At 43.2% G+C, this 19,126-nt stretch overlaps 1 protein-coding gene across 2 annotated transcripts in view; it reads right to left on the reverse strand.

The window, feature by feature from the left end:
* The window catches only part of ITPR1 (inositol 1,4,5-trisphosphate receptor type 1), a 151,040-nt gene that overhangs the window by 106,486 nt on the left and 25,428 nt on the right, over positions 1-19,126 (reverse strand). For both annotated transcript variants that reach the window (XM_072347531.1, XM_072347530.1), the window contains exons 4-10: positions 8,230-8,345; positions 5,477-5,563; positions 4,374-4,532; positions 3,029-3,127; positions 2,466-2,549; positions 2,235-2,381; positions 836-931 (exon numbers count right to left, since the gene is read on the reverse strand). In XM_072347531.1, the coding sequence (XP_072203632.1) occupies positions 836-931; positions 2,235-2,381; positions 2,466-2,549; positions 3,029-3,127; positions 4,374-4,532; positions 5,477-5,563; positions 8,230-8,345 (788 nt within the window). The remainder of the gene's footprint in view (positions 1-835; positions 932-2,234; positions 2,382-2,465; positions 2,550-3,028; positions 3,128-4,373; positions 4,533-5,476; positions 5,564-8,229; positions 8,346-19,126) is intronic.

Below are 19,126 nucleotides of genomic sequence, written 5' to 3' on the forward strand. Positions count from 1 at the left end.
AAATAAGATATTTAATCCAGACCTTTCCCACTGAAACTCTCATGTCAGCAACATGAGCTAAGGCAGCCTTTCTGCCCTGCTCTGCACTCTTACACCCAGGACAGCCTTTATTTACAGAGGTTTGTGTACAGTAATATTGGTATATCTCTGCTCTGAAGTACTTAGAGTTAATTTTAATGAACATTTACAAGAATTAAGCAGCAAAACACACAAAATTCTAATGCTTTGATATTTTGTTTATTTCATTTAATAAGATGTCCCGAAATTTTACTTTAGGGTGGAAAGGAGAGATACCAACTATGGTGAGCAAACCGGACACTACTTTGTGCTTGGACACTTAAGCATTATCTGCAGTTTTCATCAGCCTGCTCTGAAGCCGAACTGCATTTCCATCTTACCGTCAGTCTTTCACTCCTATTGGAAACTGGTGACCAGAGAGAAGCTAACACTAACTGATGGAACTCATTTCCCCCCAAAGGGGCTCAGCCATTTAAGAGCTATTCAAACGCTAAATAAACGTCATTCTTACTATCCACAAAACAGTACACCAGTATTTAGCACCTACCCTTTCTAGAAAAGTAATTGCCTTTAGAATTCATACAGAAAGTGCAATATGCTCAAGGCTACCCCTGTACTGCAGCAATCATCCAAGTCTCTTTAAGATTTCCATGTCTACCATCTACTTTAGTAATGATGCTACTAATGATTTAGTAAAGGACCCAAACACTGCTCTCCTTCCCTCATCTTTCTAGGGTGGGAAATGAGAGATTTTCAGAAAGAATAAAAGGAATAGGATGCTGAGGAGGAAAGGAGGTGCTAAATAACCAACACTTACCTCTGCTGCTAAGTAGTGTCCAGTAGCAAGGTGTTTGAACCTGAAAAGGCTGTTCCAGTACCCTGCACCACCACGGCAAGGATCATGCTGTACAACCTGCAGTGAAAGGGGAACAACAATTACACTATACATGAGTGACTGCTCTCTTTAAATACAGTACTTCATATTTGTATTTCCCTTACAGGTGAAAAGAAAATATAACAAAGAGCTCCAGAAAAGATAAAATAATCTTTCAACAACATGCAGTACAGAAAATACCTGGAGCAGCTATTCCATCTCAATTTAGGAACACTGGGGTTTTTGCTCACTGTCAGGTCAATGAGTACTGACCAGGACTCCATACAGAGTTTCTGGTGGGTGAAGCAGGAAGATTAGGGTACAAGCTGGCAGTTAAGTAATTAAAGAAAGCGCTCTAGATTGGCATTTCATTGCTAGGTCTTGAAACAGACTTCCTAAAGAGATGCAGCAGATCCTTCAAATTTTGCTGGAACTAATATGCTGTATTCTAATGTTTGAGCTTCTGAAAGGTCTGAAATGCAGCAGCATTGTATAGAAGTACTAGAAGATAAATCTGACAGTCTGTAAACTTCTCCCGTAGCAAGCAGAACCTCCAACATCAGATGACCTGTTACTCCACATTGGCCACTCTGTGGGTACACCCACTTAGGGAATACTCAGCATAGCTGATCTCCACTTTCTGGGGAGCACCACCTTTGAGCACACCACATTCACCACGCTTGGTACAGGTAAGCTTTCAACAGAAATAGGGGAAAAGCTGTATATCAAATCAGATACTTCTGGAATGACAATAGGAAAAAACACACGCACCATTACAACTAATTTTATGGCTCTTAAAGGCAGTGCAAATGGCAAACATTTAAAACCACATCTACATAAAATAGCTCTGGTTTATTCTTTGTACCAATAGAGGGAGAGTATCTTTTGAAACCAACAATAGCACAGATGTTAGTCACTACGTAAAAGCCTAGTACAGTGAAAAATGGTTCAGACACTGTGCATAGCCTAGCACAAGGTTGCTATTGCCTTTCAAATGAGGATATGTATAATCACAGTATTACACACCAAAAATAGAATGTTCAGAACACTCTGCGGGACAGTTGAGATTATTAGCTGGCTTCAGATTTCAGAAAAATGACATCACAGATGCTTTTCTGTCCTCTTTTCCTGAATTGTCAAGAACCTGTATTTCAAAGCTATCTGTTACAGCATTAGAAATCAGCCCACAGTTTTAACTTTGCACAGAAAACATAGCAAGTAAAGAAAATATTAAATTCAAATACCAGAAAGACTTCTACCTAAGAAAAGTGATGCAGGTATGTGGTTTCTGAACAGCAGCAGTCACCACAAAACCACCCCCAGCCCAGGTCACAGCTCTTACCTCTACCTCCCACAGTGCTTTTGAGCTGGTTGCAGAAGTGGCAGACTGCCTCCCCGTTGTTCTCAGGAAGACGTGCTGCTTCTTCCTGTGCTCATCACAAGTCAGAAACTTCTCCTGCTCTGCATGAAACAATCTTACTACATCCCCCTGTCAAAGCCCAGAATGCATGATCAGTAGAGACAGAGACATTACCCACCAGTGAACAAGTTATAAGCAAGTTTTGAGTCTTACCCCTTTGAGGATGTCATCTTTATTATCACTCCATTTCATGAACAGGACTATTTTCCAGCTTGTATTGCAATTCACAGAGTTGACCTGAAAGGAGAAATAAAACTATTAGTTCCACTGTCCTGTGCTTGCATATGTTGCTGCCACAGAACTACTGCCTTCGTTTTTAACCTGTTGTTCAGGGTACTACAAACCCTGTTGCTTTGCTTTAAATAAATTCACTTCTGCATCTGCTCCAGAAAAATCTGACTACAGATCTGACTCACAAGTAAGTCATGCACCATAGAGCCATGGCTATTGATCTTGAAGAATAATCTCATTTCTATGCAGTCAAAAAAACAGATCAAATTTCAACCTTTTTTCAGTGCACAAAAGGTACAAGAAAAGTCTTGCAGAGACATTAAGGAGATGAATTACAAGGTAATCATTCTTAGACATCACCACAGATGCTTACCCCAGGTTTAATTTTCCTACAGCGCAAGCCCTAGCAGCTTAGGTGAAATACACAGAGGTTTGTACAGCTGTAACCAACTCCTGTACTACCAGCTCTGTCAGCCTGCCCTTACCTCATTGCATCCCGGATTATCAACAAGCTGATGGCTACTAGCATGAAGAGGTTGTCCAGCATTGACAGGATTCAGGACTACTTTGTCTCCAATGACCACCTGTAGATAAGCGCAGCATCAGACAAACCTGAAATCTCAGAAAGCATGCTTCTTCTTAAGAAAAGAAGAAAAAAAAGAAAAAAAAAAAAAGGAGCAATAGGAGGAAATTACAGCCACATAGTTTGGAGAGATGCTGGTCTGAATAAGAAACTCAGGATTCCGTTTGCATCAGAAGCGAGCTTACTATAGATTCAATCATTCAGGCAGGAAAACGATCCTATACCAAGGGACTTAGGGGCTTACAGAAGAAACAGAGCCTGTAATTTTGGTACAAACCTACCTGCTACTTCCCATGAAGTTGCTTCATTGGTTAACATTTAACAAGTAATTCCTATAGCAAAAGGTCAGCCAAAAATCCTCCTCCTCCAAGATGCACTTGCATTTGCAAAAATCAGACTCTCAACCAGGCTGGCATATGACTCAAGGCAAATGCACTTCATTATGGACAGCAAATGTCCTGTTCTTCCCTTCTGCCAGGGCAAAGCCTTACTTAAATTAAAATACGAAATCTTTCTCTGTATTGAAGACAGCTGGTCATTATGATAAAGTCTGCAAATTCACAGCATTTAAAAGAGATTAATGGCCACTACCACTGCATTACCTTGTGCTTTGGCATGCATGCGTGCGCAAAAGGAACAATTAGATGAAAGTGCATGGGGATGGTCTACAGGAGAAATGATTTGATAAAGCCCACTGAATTTACATGTCAAATCTATGCGTGGGCTATACCACAGAGCACACTAATGCTTATTGATGCTGTGTTTTAGACAGGCTGCATACCCAGGTGACTCATTAATTTCTTAAGTTTGATGCATGATCTCTCATACCACAGTAACGTATTACATACAGAATGAGTTACTTTCCAATCTTCCCATGAACAGAGCCATACGGGCTAATTATTACCTCAGTCTTCAAGTAAAAAATGTGAGTAATTTTGACTCAAAACTGGCAATGTCAAAAACTAAGACGCTAATCACTTACTCTAAATCTACTGAAGAACCTCAACAGCTCCTCTCATTTAGAGCTGACCAGGAATTGTGCACAGCTACCATAATTAGGTCCCTCGTTCCTTCCAATGATCACCCATTCCATGTTTTCAAAATACAAGTTACCATGGCAATTTTTTCCTCCCCCCCCTTGATAGGAAAAAGGTTGTTTCTACAACATCATGCACTAAAAGATCTGTGCAGATCTCCTCCTAAGCTGCACGCAAACAATACATGAAGATTATTTTCTCAGCACTTACGCTATCTCCAATGGAACGCAGCTTGTAGAATGGCTGTATGTAGAACCAGGAGCCTTCATTTCCAGCTTCATCCAAGGTCACCCTCATGGCATTCTTCTCTAGTAGAGCCGGCAGTCTCTTATTTACTGTTAAGTATTTGTTACTTTTTAAGTGAAGCAGCTAGAATAAGAATTAGAGTTCAGTTCTAGGAATGCTCGTTTTTCCTTCCCTCAACAGACAGCAAGGACGTATAGGACAACCACAGTATTACACAGGAATCAAAGCAAAACTTAAATCACGTTATAGGAAAATCATGATGAATTCAGGCACGTTTTGCTGGCGTTTACTTCAGTAGGCACACCGTGCTCCTGCACAAAGCCTTTACAGCTAACCTAACGGCAAATGCTTTAGGACATGCCAAATGGTAAAGGAGAGCCAGCCAACTTCACGCAACAAGAAAGCCTGCTCTGTCGTGCTCCTTGTCACCCACTGCCTTGAATTAGGGCAAATCAGATCTAGTAGTTAACCCTACTTTCAAAGGGCTGCAGCACCATATCTAATGGAAGGTAACTCTGCTTTGGTTTCAGGGTGATCCAGTGTCTGCTCACATTATACTCCAATTATTAAGGCGTGCCTTTTTCAATTATGTAGTTATTGTACTTTCCATTTTTCTTGGGTTTGATTTATGATCTCAATATTTTTCAGTCCCCGGTACATGGTATATCCTTTGCCTAAATGGACTGTAACTGCTTAGACGGGTTCACTCTCCTTTGTGGCAAATTACCATTTGATGTCTGAACACCTGACTGCAAGAAACTGTGTTTGGGACTGCACAGTGTCTGTGCCATTTCCACACAGCCAGCAGTAATTCAGCACAGAAAACATTCCCAAAGAAATCATTACCTGACCTTGGAGGAGAAAAAGCACAGCTAATCCATCACAAAAAAGAAATAGTGTCTGTCTTATGGGGATCAGACCTTGCTTCACGGGATAGTAATTCACAGTGCTACCGCACTACTCAAAACTACAGATCCTTCTCAATGAATTTCACAGATTTACAGTCACACTGTGTAGGATTTTGCTTGAAGTCCCCCATTCAGCTTGAAGAGACGCTCACAACTTACCTGGATAACATTGCCATACTGGATAACCGTTCCCAGCAGCTTCCTGTTTTCAGTTTCGTTCTGCTTCTTTTCCAAATCGGCTGCATGCTGAAATTAGAGACAAACAATTTCTTTGCTGTTTTATAACCAGTGTGGCCAAAATTAACAAGGTTATCTGTAAGAGTTTCACAGAACTGGAAAAAAATGAGTGCATGATACAGCATGCGTTCCTCTTTCTAGTTTCCAACGGTATAACTTCATCATCATTTTTTCAGTTGTTTGGGAAGGCAAACATCATTTAAACAACACAGTTCTTGAATATGACAAAATTTTGGACTAAAACATGAGATAAAAAGATAGAAGAGAGGTCAAAATGCTGTATCAGGTTCCTGTTGGTAGAGCACAAGTTAAAGAAAAAAAGATCTTAGCTACCGTGCAGGAAGAGCTACATGCATTGCATTCTATATTCAAGCTCCACAACTTTCAGCTCATAAAGAATTTGTTATACTTAGAATATTGCTATGTATTATGACTGGCTCCATCTCCATTAGAACCTGGAGTACAGCTGCTCATTTAAACAGCACTGAAGAACTTTCTTTTTATTATTGAAATACTCTTTTTTCCCCTCGACTTCAGAGTATGCCATCAATAAAGATTTATCCAGGTAATTCGGCAGTCCCGCAGCTATCCATGACAATAACAAAGGAGAAGAGTCCTCTGCCTGCACGGGGCGGGTATCGCATTACTGTAAATAAAGGACATAGTGCGTTCTGTGGAAACATGGTTAAGACTTCGGACAGACTTCAAAACCACATCCCACATCTGACAGCCACTCAGGGAGAAAGAAGCACTTTCTCTGGCCGCTAGATGTCAGCTTCTCAAGCAGCTCTGATTCATGATACCAAAGAAAGACAAGTGTCCCAGATTTTAAATCCCTTAAATGGCATTAACTTAAAATAACCTGACCTCAGCAGTGAGCATGCCACAGCAGACAATAAATTGCACCAGCAGGCAAATAGAAGCCAAAAAAGGCAAGTGAATATGACTAAATCTTGCATCACTGATTTTAATAAAAATTACATGTCCCGTTTAAGACATCTAGTTATGGGCAGAGATAACAGCTGCATGCACACATTTGGGGATGCAGCCTGCTTCCCCCCATCATATAGTACACAGAATGCAGTGGTTTTAGTGTCTTCCATGTACCAACATTGACATGTACTCGTATAACTGCCAGAAAAGAGTTTTGTATACAACATACATGTGGATCAAATCATTTTAAATCCACGCATCAGATTCAGGTACTGAGATGTGACTGAGCGCAGCCAGCACAGAGGCTCAGCCTTTGTGAAAGTCACGCGTTAAACCATTTCCAACAGGACTTCAAAGTACTCAGATTCTCTCATGGAGCCAAGCAGGCGGTTGGTGCACACTGGGAGCACACGCCTGTATGGACATACTCAGCTGGGGGTAAACACTGGAAACAATCAAATCCTGGATCTCTGCAGGTACCCCATCAGAAAACAGTAAAGTAACAGACCCAGCCACCTGAACTGAAAGGTACTAAGGAAAGGGAAGACAACTTTAAATGACATGGTAATCCAGCTCAATTACACAGCGTCTTCCCCATGTGACACAGCATTTAGAACATACCTTTCCTTAAAATACACGAACCTGCGCTTATACTATGCAGGCATTAACTCTCCCCTCCCCTTAACACACCAGAAAACATAAAACTAGAAACCCCTGGCACTTAAAGCTTGATGGCATGGCCTCCTTTTCATATCATCATATCATGCTACAGCCAGTGAAGAAGTAACTGCCACTTGGCCAAGTTATCCCTTCTGGGTTATAAAACTATGTTTTCAGAAGCAAAATGAGTCTAACAGTCTCAGTGAAATGCAGGAACAAGGCAGCCATATGGCAATCAGCACATGACACTCTCCTACAGGGCCATTTTGTATTTCTGTCTTCAGTGAGCTTAATATAGGCTTTAAGAAACTAAAAATACTTAGAATTGTAATTTTGACATGAAGTACTCCAGCCTATGTAATTTTAACATCAACATGTGTTTTATTTAACTCTAAAGTCAACAGATGGTATTTAAGTTAGTTGCCTTTTAAAAAAAAAAAAAGCAATTCTAAAAACAGCAATCAACTGCCTGGCTGGGTTTTCAACTGCTGAACAGCATCTTACCCAGAAAAATATGAAATACTGCAAGCTAATAAGGAAAGTGAGGCAGCCTGCCCTTATAAATTAGTCATAATTACCCAGCAACCTTTACATGGATCCAGCAGCAGCATCTGCACGAGAAACCTCAGCAGATCTATCAGCCTTATTTCTCTCAGATGGCACCAACCAGCACAGCTAACAGCCGTCACTTCATATGCTGAGCTGCAACTCTAAGAGTCTGCTCCTCTGAGCAGCTGTCTGCAGGATCCTGTTTTCATGTTATTAAAGGGTGCCCCCAAAACGCCCACATGGAGCACCACTATGGTTAGCAAAGGTTACCAAGTTTAAATGGCTGCAACTCCAACCTGCTACCATACATCCCGCTATTTGGACACAGGCTTTGAACAGTATGCTATCATAAGCGGAAAGGTGTTTGAAAGAGAAATCTCAATCAGTTCCTCAAAAGGAGTCTTGTATAATGATTTCAGCATCCTCTGCTGATGCCTCCTTGGTAACTGTGGCAAGGTGATCCGAAATGCTTCTTTAAAGCAGTACAGATTGGAGTGTTTATAATCAACAACTACCAGAACTTGAATACTTACGTGCAGTTTGTTGAGTAGCACTGCATCCGTCGTGCTGTTAGCTCCTGGCTTTGCTGCTTTCCAGAACTGTTTTTGAGCAGAGTACCGGTTCATGGGACATAGTTTGAACAGACAATCTACAAAAACAATGAAAAGCATGGAAACTGCTTCAGCCATTCGTAATTAACTCGGATTTTGCTGCTAGCATTGTCCAAATATTTCAGCAGCAAGGAAAGATTTATAAACAAATTCCAGAAAGCTCTTGATCAGACACATGCTTTTTTGGGCAACAGGAACGTTGCCCTGTGAATGATAAAAATTAACTGTTGCTGCCAAACATCTGATGCAAGACCGGAAAATTCACCGCTTGTCCCAGTCCAAAACCCCACTGTACTAAAATGGTAACAACTTCTCAATGCTTTCCCAGGCAAATGGATCCATCTTACACACTTAGAAGTTTTGCTTTTCATACTTTGGCAAGTTTGTTGCAGCACCCAGTGTTATTGTTTCAAGGTTTTGTTTGTTTGTTTTTAACCAGTCCCTTCTATTGCTAAGGAAAACAAGGCGCAGGAAACCAGTGACAACTGCACTGTAAGGCAGCAGAAGAAAACACCCCTAAGTGACAGAGTGAAGAAGCAGAGGCACTCGGTGCACAGCTCGGAGGCAGAGGTAACCCCAGGGATGCCGGGTTCCTCACCGAGTTTATCGCCTCCATTTATTTAACATTCTACCTGGCAAAAGTCAGGAATTACAGCTGATAAGCCTCATTAAGAATACATTTTTATATTCAAGAGATGCTAGCTTACCAGTAATACAACTGAATTAGCTGTATTTACTATTTTTTGCTCATGTGCTGCTAAGCAACCATACACGCAAATAAACAAATTAAACTATTCAGAGAGCGCTCAAAGCTGCAGCCTACAAGTTGGAGCACAGTGCCCAACATGCCAGCACAGCTGTTGCCATCACCTCTGCAGAAACAGTGTGGCTGCAAGGCTTCCGGCTGCTACCTCACATGCCTTAAAGGCACTTCAGGTGCACGACCAGCAGAAGGGGCAGCAAGGAGGAGCCAGCAGCAGGCTGGAGCAACAGGGGACCCTGAGCCCCACATGGGGCACTGACCTCACAGCACTTGGGCACCTTCCAGGCATGCACTCTTCCACCTATTGTTCCTTTAGATAAAGATGAATCACAGTGACTGACAGCACTCAGAGCTGCTGCAGGCTGGCACTTTCAGCAAAGATGATGCATCGTAAGCAACACATCAGTCATAAAATTTTCTATTTTTGCTTAAACCATGAGTTCACACAGTGACAGCAATTAACACTGGAGCACATGGAAGAATTAATAGTATGCCAGATTTAGTCACTGTACAAGCACACTTGCTTGCAGGCTCTTCAATCACAGAAGTTTCCCAGCCAGGCTTCACTCCCACCAGCACCCTCCCCCTTGTGACCATTTAACCTCATCTCATGCCACTAAGCTCTTGTCAGACACTGTCCTCTGGTAAGTCGGGTCTATTTCCAACAGATCCAAAATGAAGCCAAAGTGGTGAAGAATCTCATTGACTGTCCTGTAGCCAAAAGCCCAGCTCTCTGCTTGGGCTCAGGAAGATTTACCAAGCCAATAAACAAAGCCATTGCTGCAGAGTTAATCACATCGTACCGAACACTGCTTGATGAACTTCACCTGCTAAGGAATGCATTTGGTGTTCAAATCTTCATGAGAAGCAGTGAAAAAACAGCAGAGTTGCACACTGAGCAAGCAGAAAAATGAAATGCTATCTAACTGCTGGGTAAGTGAGGGCACGCTGTCAAGAACAAACACTGAACACAAGTCCTGCAGGGAGGAAATAAGCACCCACGTAACCATGTATTACTTCATCGTGCACATGCACAAAGGTGATGAATGGGATTTATATAGACACGTATTAAACATGCATGTCAAGCTCTCCAGGCTAAATTCTGCTCTTGTGTCAGCAGTTGCTTTGCCTCAAGTGCAGAGGACTCAGCACATAAATGCACTGTGTGACACATGTCAGTGTTCATGTTTGGGCACCTGGATCCCCACCCGGGTTCTGCCACCTGAAGAGCACAGAAATACACCAACAATGTGTGGCTGTCCTCTGCATGCACCAGAATCACAGAGGGGTAATGAAAGGATACCAGAAACACTACAAAATGCCACGTCCTGAGGTATTCCAGGCTATGGTGAAGAAATAACCCTCCAGGCACATTGCTGCAACCACAACTGCCCCTTCTGACAAATCCAACTGCAGAGCACTTTCAGAGGAGGAAATGCTACCAACATGAAGATACTTCACTAAGCCATTAACAAAACCTGTTGAGCGTTTAACACCAACACAGCCACTCCTTCATTACTTGATTCAAAAAGTACCTGATTAAAACAACTCATTTTTGCACAGCAATACCAAAATTAAAAGATGAGCAAATCCTCACTGGAATTTAGCTGTTGCTCTTCCACGTGTTCTGTACCTCCATAGCTGGTATTTGCCCACGGGTGAAACCCGCTTGCAGTAGAGAATAAATTCAAGAAAATAATAAAATCGGCATCCTTGGAAAAAAAATAACAGGACAGAAGATGGAGAGGTAACGCATCTGGCAGTGAGGGAAACACAATACATCCAAGTTCTCAGTGCCACAGTTACACAAGTCCCGCAGCCCTAACACACTCACAAAGATGGCAACACTCCACACAGATGAAGAAATTTCACGACAGAATGAAGACCCTTTCTGTGTTTAATTGAAATATTTCCACATAGCGGGTATGCAGAATAGAAAAATACATATATTCAATCCCATGCAAGTTTCACCTTCCCAGCAGCCCTTGTGCCACTATGTTGTCTATTTCTATACTTGCTCTTTTTGACATTTAAAATGAATAGATGACAACCTAAGAGATCCAAAGAATATAGAACAAAAGCAGCTACAGGAATGCACTGATTATTAATCATTCCTGCATTTCCATAAAGAAGGGGAAAAAAAGAACCTGATGTACTGAAATTACTGTGTTTGTGATGAGAAGACATCCTTTCATTTTCTCTTTGCAGTGAACAAGCTTTACTCAGAGTAGAGCAGGAGTGTTTCAGATCAGAATTGTGCCAGGACACACTGAATGTTTGCCCCACCATCCCAGCAGAGCCCACTCCATCAGCAGCTCCAGCCAAAGCAGCAGGAAAACAACCCTCAGCTGCATAGTTTGCCAGCTGAAGACCACTGAAGTCCTCTCTCACATTACCAACAGTTTGGTCGTGGAACAACTGGGGAAAATGCCAATGCAGGTCAAAAGGACATCTGTATATCGAGCTGACAGATCTCACTCACCATGACCACACTGTCACTGCAAGGCAACCAATGGCTTGAGATTCCAACTCCAGACCAATTGCATGACAAGATTATCAGAAATCTCTGCTGCTGTGAAATCCGTTGCATCTCACCCTTTCCAAGAAATTTCAATGCTTTCATTTTTAAAGGGCAAAATAAAAATCCCCCTCACCAACTTCAATGGAAAGGCTGCATGACCTATGATTTGAAGATGTGTTTTAATGTTAAGTTAACAACCCTCCATTCATATCTGCAAGATGTTATAGCAGCCGCTTTCCTGCCACTGTACTCACTTATGAAGAATTCTATTGATGGAAATCACTGCTTCATTTTTCAAGTTGTGACAGTGTAGGAAATAAGGCAGTTATTATTAACTTAGAGCTGATTCCTCAAATCAAGGAAAGAAATAAACAGTAGTTTCAGAGCTAAAGAAACCACACACTTGAAAGATGGACACTGAATATCAATGCATATTCAATCAACAGCTCTCAATAATATGACACGCATTAAAAAGCAATGGTGTTTTAAATAGGAAGCAGAATATGACTCCACAAAGTGCTGTAAGTAGCTCTGCAGTAACTAACAGTGTGCCAACATGCGCAGCATGACCAAACACTGCTGTGGGATAAGGCCATTCCTTGGTTAAAAATGAGCAAGGTAACTTCATTTCAAGCAGGAAAAGAAGCACACTGCTCCCCCCGCAGGGAAAAACAACTTCATGCTCTGCACAAGTGGACCTGCTGCAGGGAAAACTGAGAGTGAATGCAAAGACAACACAAACAAGCAAAGGCCTCCAGAAGCCCTCCTAACCATAATGATAACAAAGTGCCCCCAAAATATCACCAAAGGAATAATAGAAGAGAAACACCTTTAAGTAAACATTTTAGGTACCGAAGAGTTTAGGACACACCAGTGTTTGTTTTATTTCTGCATGTAACCTCTTTGGTCTCCTTCAGAAGAAAGCTGCTACTCGAAAAGAGAGAAATATTTAGACACTACATATACAGGCAGTTCCAAAAGGAAACATTTGCAGGAAAGACCAGTTACTTTCAACCTCTGGTATGAGCAAGGCTGAGTAAAGGTGCTTCATGAAGCCACAGAGCTGAAAGGAGCAGCAACACCAGCAGTAGGAATGAAGGCCAGCTGTGTTTCACCACAACACATCCCATTTGGCACTCAGGTGTCAGGGTAAGGAGCTCGAGCAGCACCACAAGGATATCGCATCCTGGGGCAGCCAGGCATCAACACAACTCCCTGAGAAACCTGACAGGCAAAGAACGACTGTCTGTGTCACTGGGAGCGTTATGGAGCACATTGTACCTATGGATGCTAAGCAGAGGGGAAACAAAAAGGCAGAAAAAACCTCAGCACCTAGAGGAACATATGAGAAGTGTTCACAACTGCATACATGAAGTGGGATTAACCCAGGATCTGAAGAAAGCTGGTGGTTTCAGCGAATGTTTTTACTGTCTTAGTCCATCTCTGCCTCTGGTCCTGCTTGAAAAGAAATCCTGGACAAGAGGCAAAGCTCATTAAAAGGCAAGTCTGAAGGGCAGTCCCTTCCCTCTCCCACAGAACTGAAAATTAAGTCCTACAAGCAACAAGGAGAAATATGTCATACTTTATACAAAGGGGATTCAGCAAACTAAGACACGTAAGCACTGCAGCAGCATTTTTAAATAAAGCACCTTGGCTTCAACCTTTGTCAGAGCCTCGAGAGCTGTACTCTTAGCTCAGGAAGCCATCCTCTATTTCCTTTTTAATAGTTTACATGATAAATCCCACTGCGAGGCACTAAAACACAAGTGTCAGAATATGAACACTGCAACGTTCTTCCTTTGGGTTTTTTCAGTGTCTGTCTGTAGCATTTTCTGCCAGCAGCATCTGCTGCCTGCACTTTGTTTTATTTCAACTGTTCCCCCCCTTGGATATAATGCCCATGTTTGCTTCTTCACTTGCTCCTGCTACTCCAGAATAGAGCTGCAGCCCTACACAGGCCAGGAAGCGGAGGCAGGAGGCGGGGAAGGACTTGGATATGGAGCACGGGAAGAGCAAAGAGTAGATCAAATTTCAAACACCATCTGAACGCATCAGTGAGGAGCAGTATGGAAAGAACATGGCTGTGCTATTAGAGCTGACTGAACAGCACAACGCAAGTTGCTCTGTTTAAGCACGTTCTGTGTGCATGCTGTAATAAACAAGCCACCACAGCACCACAGAAGGCAAAAAGCAACATTTTCAGCTGCTCAATCAAGTAACTTCATTTTCAGCCTTTAATGCACTTCAGCTGAATGCATTTGGCTTAGGCAAAAAGTTCACGCTGTCAGAGTTAGAGGGACACTACAGAAATGCTTGATAACATTACTGAAGTCTAGGTTAGAGGAACTGAAGAAATAATAAACCTGAACTCAGTGCCTCAGTCCTTCACATGGCAACAGTATGCATGGGATACCTTGCCTGAAAGGCCCATTGGTTCCTGTCTGCTCACTCCCCAGGTTGTGGCCCTGCTGCCTTTCACACAACTGCCCACATTGCTGCTTCACAAGGCTGAAAGACCCTGAAAAAGTTTATTCAGCTCATCCTTTTCTCAGAGGCAGAATTGGCCATGCCTGCTCCATTCCTGACATAGCTCCTGAAGCAATCTATTCCTGTGCTCCACTATTTCTGTACCTAACCTATTTGTTTTTACAACTTAAGCCCGTTACTTCTTCCTTCTGTGGCCAACAGAACATCCCATCTCCCAGCCAGGTGCTGTGCACACAGCTGCCAAAATGCAAGCCTGTTCCTGACCGTTGCTCTCTGTCGGCTCCCATCTTTCTTGAAGAACAAGGTGCAATACTACACAACGTACTCCACTTCAGGCTCTGCCAACAAGTCAAATAGGGGAAAAAAAATTACTTACTATGTCTTTTGGCAGCTGTTCTTTTTATATATTACAAAGCAGTATTTGCACTTTTACTGACAGCACAGCATTGACTCCTCTTGTTCCAACTACAACTCTGATAAAACCTAGACCCTTCCCCAGGGAACTGCTGCACGGCTCTATTCTTCCTTCCCCCTTCTCCCCCCCCCCCCCCCATTCAGCCAGCTCAGTGCTGTCTTTGCCATATGCCCCCACTGAACGGCACTGACATTTTTGAACACATTTCTTCATTTTTCATGATAATCAAATGAATTTCCAAGTTGTGTTCTGCTCTGTAAGGCTTGCAGCAAACTCACCAGCAGCATGGCACAGAGCAGTACCCATGAGGTGCTGCCACACAGATGTTCCAATTTCCAATAAATGGATGATAGATGGACTTGAGCAGCACTGTGTGCAGGGCTTAGCAAACTGAAGAAAAATGGGACAACAACAAAATAAGCCAGACCTGCCTTAATTATAGGAAACAACATCCTGGAATTGAACAGATCAGCCATGCTGCTGAGCTGAGCTCCAGTCTCACGCACACAGAGTTTAACACCAGCGGCTCCATCCATTTTCCCAGCGTAAAAGCTTTATTCCTCACTTCCCATTCCTGTGCTTGGCTGAGACTTTCACCTCACTTACAGAGGCCCTCTCCCTGTCTCTACTTTAAACAGTCACCCTCCTTTTGGCAGGGGACCAGAGATGCTCTTGCTGAAGCCTACCAAGTGATGCCTCCCAATCTGCCCAGCTCCCTCCCTCGTGTTTGCCACTCCCCTGCTCAGGAACGGAGCACACAACACGCCAACAGATTATGCAGCTAATTAAAATCCAGCTGAACCCTCTATGGCACAGCCTTAGCACTGAAGGTTGCACACCAACCACTGTTTTAATAAGCAGATTATGCTTGATGATTATGCTGTGCACACTGTAAGTGCAAGTGCCGCCATGTATTTCATCTGCCCAAACTGTTTGCAGCAGCATAGCAGCGTGCTGCAGTGCAGGACAAAACACTTGGAGCACTTCTACAGTCTACAATATTCAGCTAGTGCAGAGAGTTAAGTTCTGCCAGCACCGCTGCTGGAACAAAATCCACAGCTTCAGAGATCAAAAATGAAAGTGGAAAATAGTCCTAAACTAGTAAAGCAGCCCCTTCCAGGAACAGCCAAACAGCACTACTTGACCAAATAAGGCAAGTGAAAGCTCTGAGCCAAAGCAGCAAACCCACATTGTATTAAAGTCAGACAGCTGGACAGCAGAAAGGCGAATCAGCCCGTTGCACTGGACCGGATTGCAAATGGGAAGAACAAATGTTCAGAAAGCAGGAGCGGAAGCACAGCCTGCCAGCAGAGGCTCACAGGCATTTGTCCCAGCCTGCAGGAGCCTACGCTCCATTCTTATGAGATTTTTCCTTGGTTTTTAATGCAATGCCATCATCCCAAACAAGCTACAGAATCCTTATTGATTACATCTGGACAGAGGCACTGATGGGGCAACTTGCCATCACCTGAAGTGCCCAGCACTTGGTGCAGTGAGACGGGCAAGAGCAAAACCAAGCCTACCCAGCACAGAGTGTGCGGGGCTGCCACGTGCCTCACCCCACTGTACAGAGCTGCCCTCATTCTGCTGGACAAAGATGAGCAGAACACCGTTCATTTTTTCAACTTCAAAAGAGGCTGAGCCAAAATTTAATACAAGAAAACAAGGACTTCAAATATCCCTTTAAGGGAAGTTTAGGTGCCACAGCGCTGTACAACAACTCCTGCCTCTTTCACCTGAACTGTCTGAGACAAAGATGTATCCAAACCCAGCATGACGTTGACACTTTCACAACAGCATGCAAGGAATAGAACTCCCATTTCTTCAATTCTGCTGCAGGAGCTGCCCAAGCCCAAGAAGGGCTCCTCTGCCCCGTGCTCCAGGGACTCCCCCCTCTGGTAATGTCTGGTTCCCACTGACCCTGCAGCAATGACACCAGTGCTACAGCAACACCAGGCAAGGAGCACCTATCTGCATGCTCAGCTCCAGTACAGCCTGCTTCCCAAGATGATTTTGCCTCAACAACACAATATTTACCAGTCACTGAGTTTCAAAGCCTATTAATTAGTGCCTTCCCACCACCTTTTGAATCAACATATCCATTCAATTCAGTCCCCTCCTCTGCCAGCTGCCAAGAGGTGAGCAAAACTGCACATCAGTGTGGCTTGGGCCTTCACAGCAACACTGTTAGCTAAAAAAGGGGATGGAAAAAAGTGATGATATAACCCTTGCATAGCTAAAGCTACAGCACAGGTAAAGCTCCTTGGCATTCAAAGGACACACTTTACATCAAAATGCTTTTTCCCAACCTTCAGTTGATTCTGGGGACAGAACCAATGCAAAGCCCACAGACCACAACAGCAATGCATGGGCACTGTCCAGGGAAGCACCAAATGACTGCCCCAACATCGAGGCTGCACGCATCCAACTTGCACCGTTTCTGAAAAATCTGGAGAAAATCAGTTCATTCAAGCTGCTTTATGCTAGATCCACTTTCCAAGTTTCCTTTCACTGAAAATAATTAAAGTTTTTTCAGTGTTTTAAGCCATCTTTTAACTGCCTTCCTGACATAATGACAACACATCAATCAGTGTCAAAGAAAGCAGTATTCAGAGTGATGGACAGGCTGGGGAGGGCTATTAAATAACACCAGCTGTATCCCCAACTGAGCACATCCCACACCTGCATCAGTGCAGTCAGCAAGGAGCACTCCTAGATCACAGGCACCATCAGTAGCCTCAAAGCAGTGACAAACTTCAAGTTCAGAAAATTGCACTGAAATCTTTTAACATTGCTGGCTCCTTTCTCTTCTTTCCTTTGTTACAATCACTCTTATATTTCAACTATTATTTGTATCATAATCACATTAAAAATGCTCCCCCGGCTGTTGGTGTCAGGTGTTCCAGCCTTTATGCCCAGACCAACATCAGGTTTATGCCCTTCTTTCAGATTTGTTTTCCTTTTTGATGTGAGATACTGGCATTGTGAAACAGCAGAAGCATCTATAAGCAAGGCCAGGTTGGATGGGGCCCTGGGCGGCCTGGTCTAGTAGTAAAGGTGGAAGTTGGTAGCCCTGCCTGTGGTGGGAGTGTTGGAGATTGATGATCCTTGAGGTCCCTTCCAACCCAGGCCATTCTGTGATTCTGTGAAGCAAACAGACACTCTTTAAGAGCCACACCACTGAAAAGCAGCATTTGTTCAAACAACGCATAAAGTGCACAGGAATGCCAAGACAACCTTGACCAAGCCCAAAGGGCCATGAAGTGCCCACACATCAGTTCTGCCATCTTCCCCCAGCCCACCAACATAGAGAACATTGACTTGCTCTTCCAAAGATCCTTTCAAAGCTCTTCCTGACGATCACACCCATCTCTTGGCAGCACGGAGCTCTCAGGACCGTTTGCAAGAGCAGATTCGTGCAGCTCTTCCCATTCTCCTCCCCCAGCCTTCCATGGCCTGAAGCAGCTGCTCCTGCCCACGCCACCCCACGCTCTCCTCCATGGCAACACTTCTGCGTACCACAGGGAAATACAGAGAAAAAGGGATCATTTGTGCCCTCAGATCTAGCACTGGAACGATATTAGCAATCAGGAGTCACTGCAAAGTAAGAAGGCACCTTCTGCAGTTCAGTCAGTTGCTGAAATTTCAGTTGAGACTGGACTAACTGCACATGAGTGCACCAAGCCCAGCCCAGCAGCTGCTTGCCCAGGACTGTAAGCACAGAAACCCACACAGGATGCTGCCTGATGCAGACTACAAGTCATCCTGTAGGTCACTGCCTCTTATGAAAGGTCTGTTCCATCACACAGCTTCCTTTCTTTCATTACTACATCTATCCGTCCAACATCAAGTACCCATAGCTCCCTCGGGATTCTGTCCACTAAATGAAGATGAAAAGAAATACTGCAATCCTATCACATCAAAGTGTAGATGAACATATTTTCTTCCTATACAATTTGCAGATTGTTAAAATCTTCCCCTTAACACATATGGAAACACCTCTCCCAGGACACACCACTAATTTCAAAAGAGCTGTCCAGTACCACCTCCCTGCACACCACCTCTCCCCTGATCTTGAGAATATAACAACAAACATCATCCAAAAGAAGGTGCAGGGCTGTAGTGAGGACAGACACACAGGGGATTTATCCAGGGCACAGCCAGAACAAGGAGCAATTCAAGCTTGATGCAGGGGTGTCCACCTATGACCCCATACGACACAGATGTCAGGAGCACAGTTCATTTCTTCTAGCTGAGTTGAAGAAAAAAAACCACAAGAAACTTGTTTTCAATTCTTCAGCAGAGATCAGAATAATCCCAGATTACATGGCAATAAATACTGGCACTGTTTATGGAGCAGTCACTTGGAAATGATGGAAAAAAATCTAGATAAACATAACTTCGTATTTGCAAAACAGTAAGAATTTATAAATAAATGCCCTCCTTTCTACTTAGCAATACCAGAGTACGATGCCTTTATGCTTCTTTAAAAGTCTAAATACTTAAAATATGTTTAAAATTAGCATAGTGCAAAAGATTCTTCCAATAATGTATCCACCAATAAAAACCTTCTTCGGAGGTGGAAGAAAATCTTTGGGCTTCCAGCAAGAGCCACATGCTAGCTGAGATATTC

This window comes from Excalfactoria chinensis, chromosome 12, assembly GCF_039878825.1.
Source record: "Excalfactoria chinensis isolate bCotChi1 chromosome 12, bCotChi1.hap2, whole genome shotgun sequence".
NCBI lineage: Eukaryota > Metazoa > Chordata > Aves > Galliformes > Phasianidae > Excalfactoria > Excalfactoria chinensis.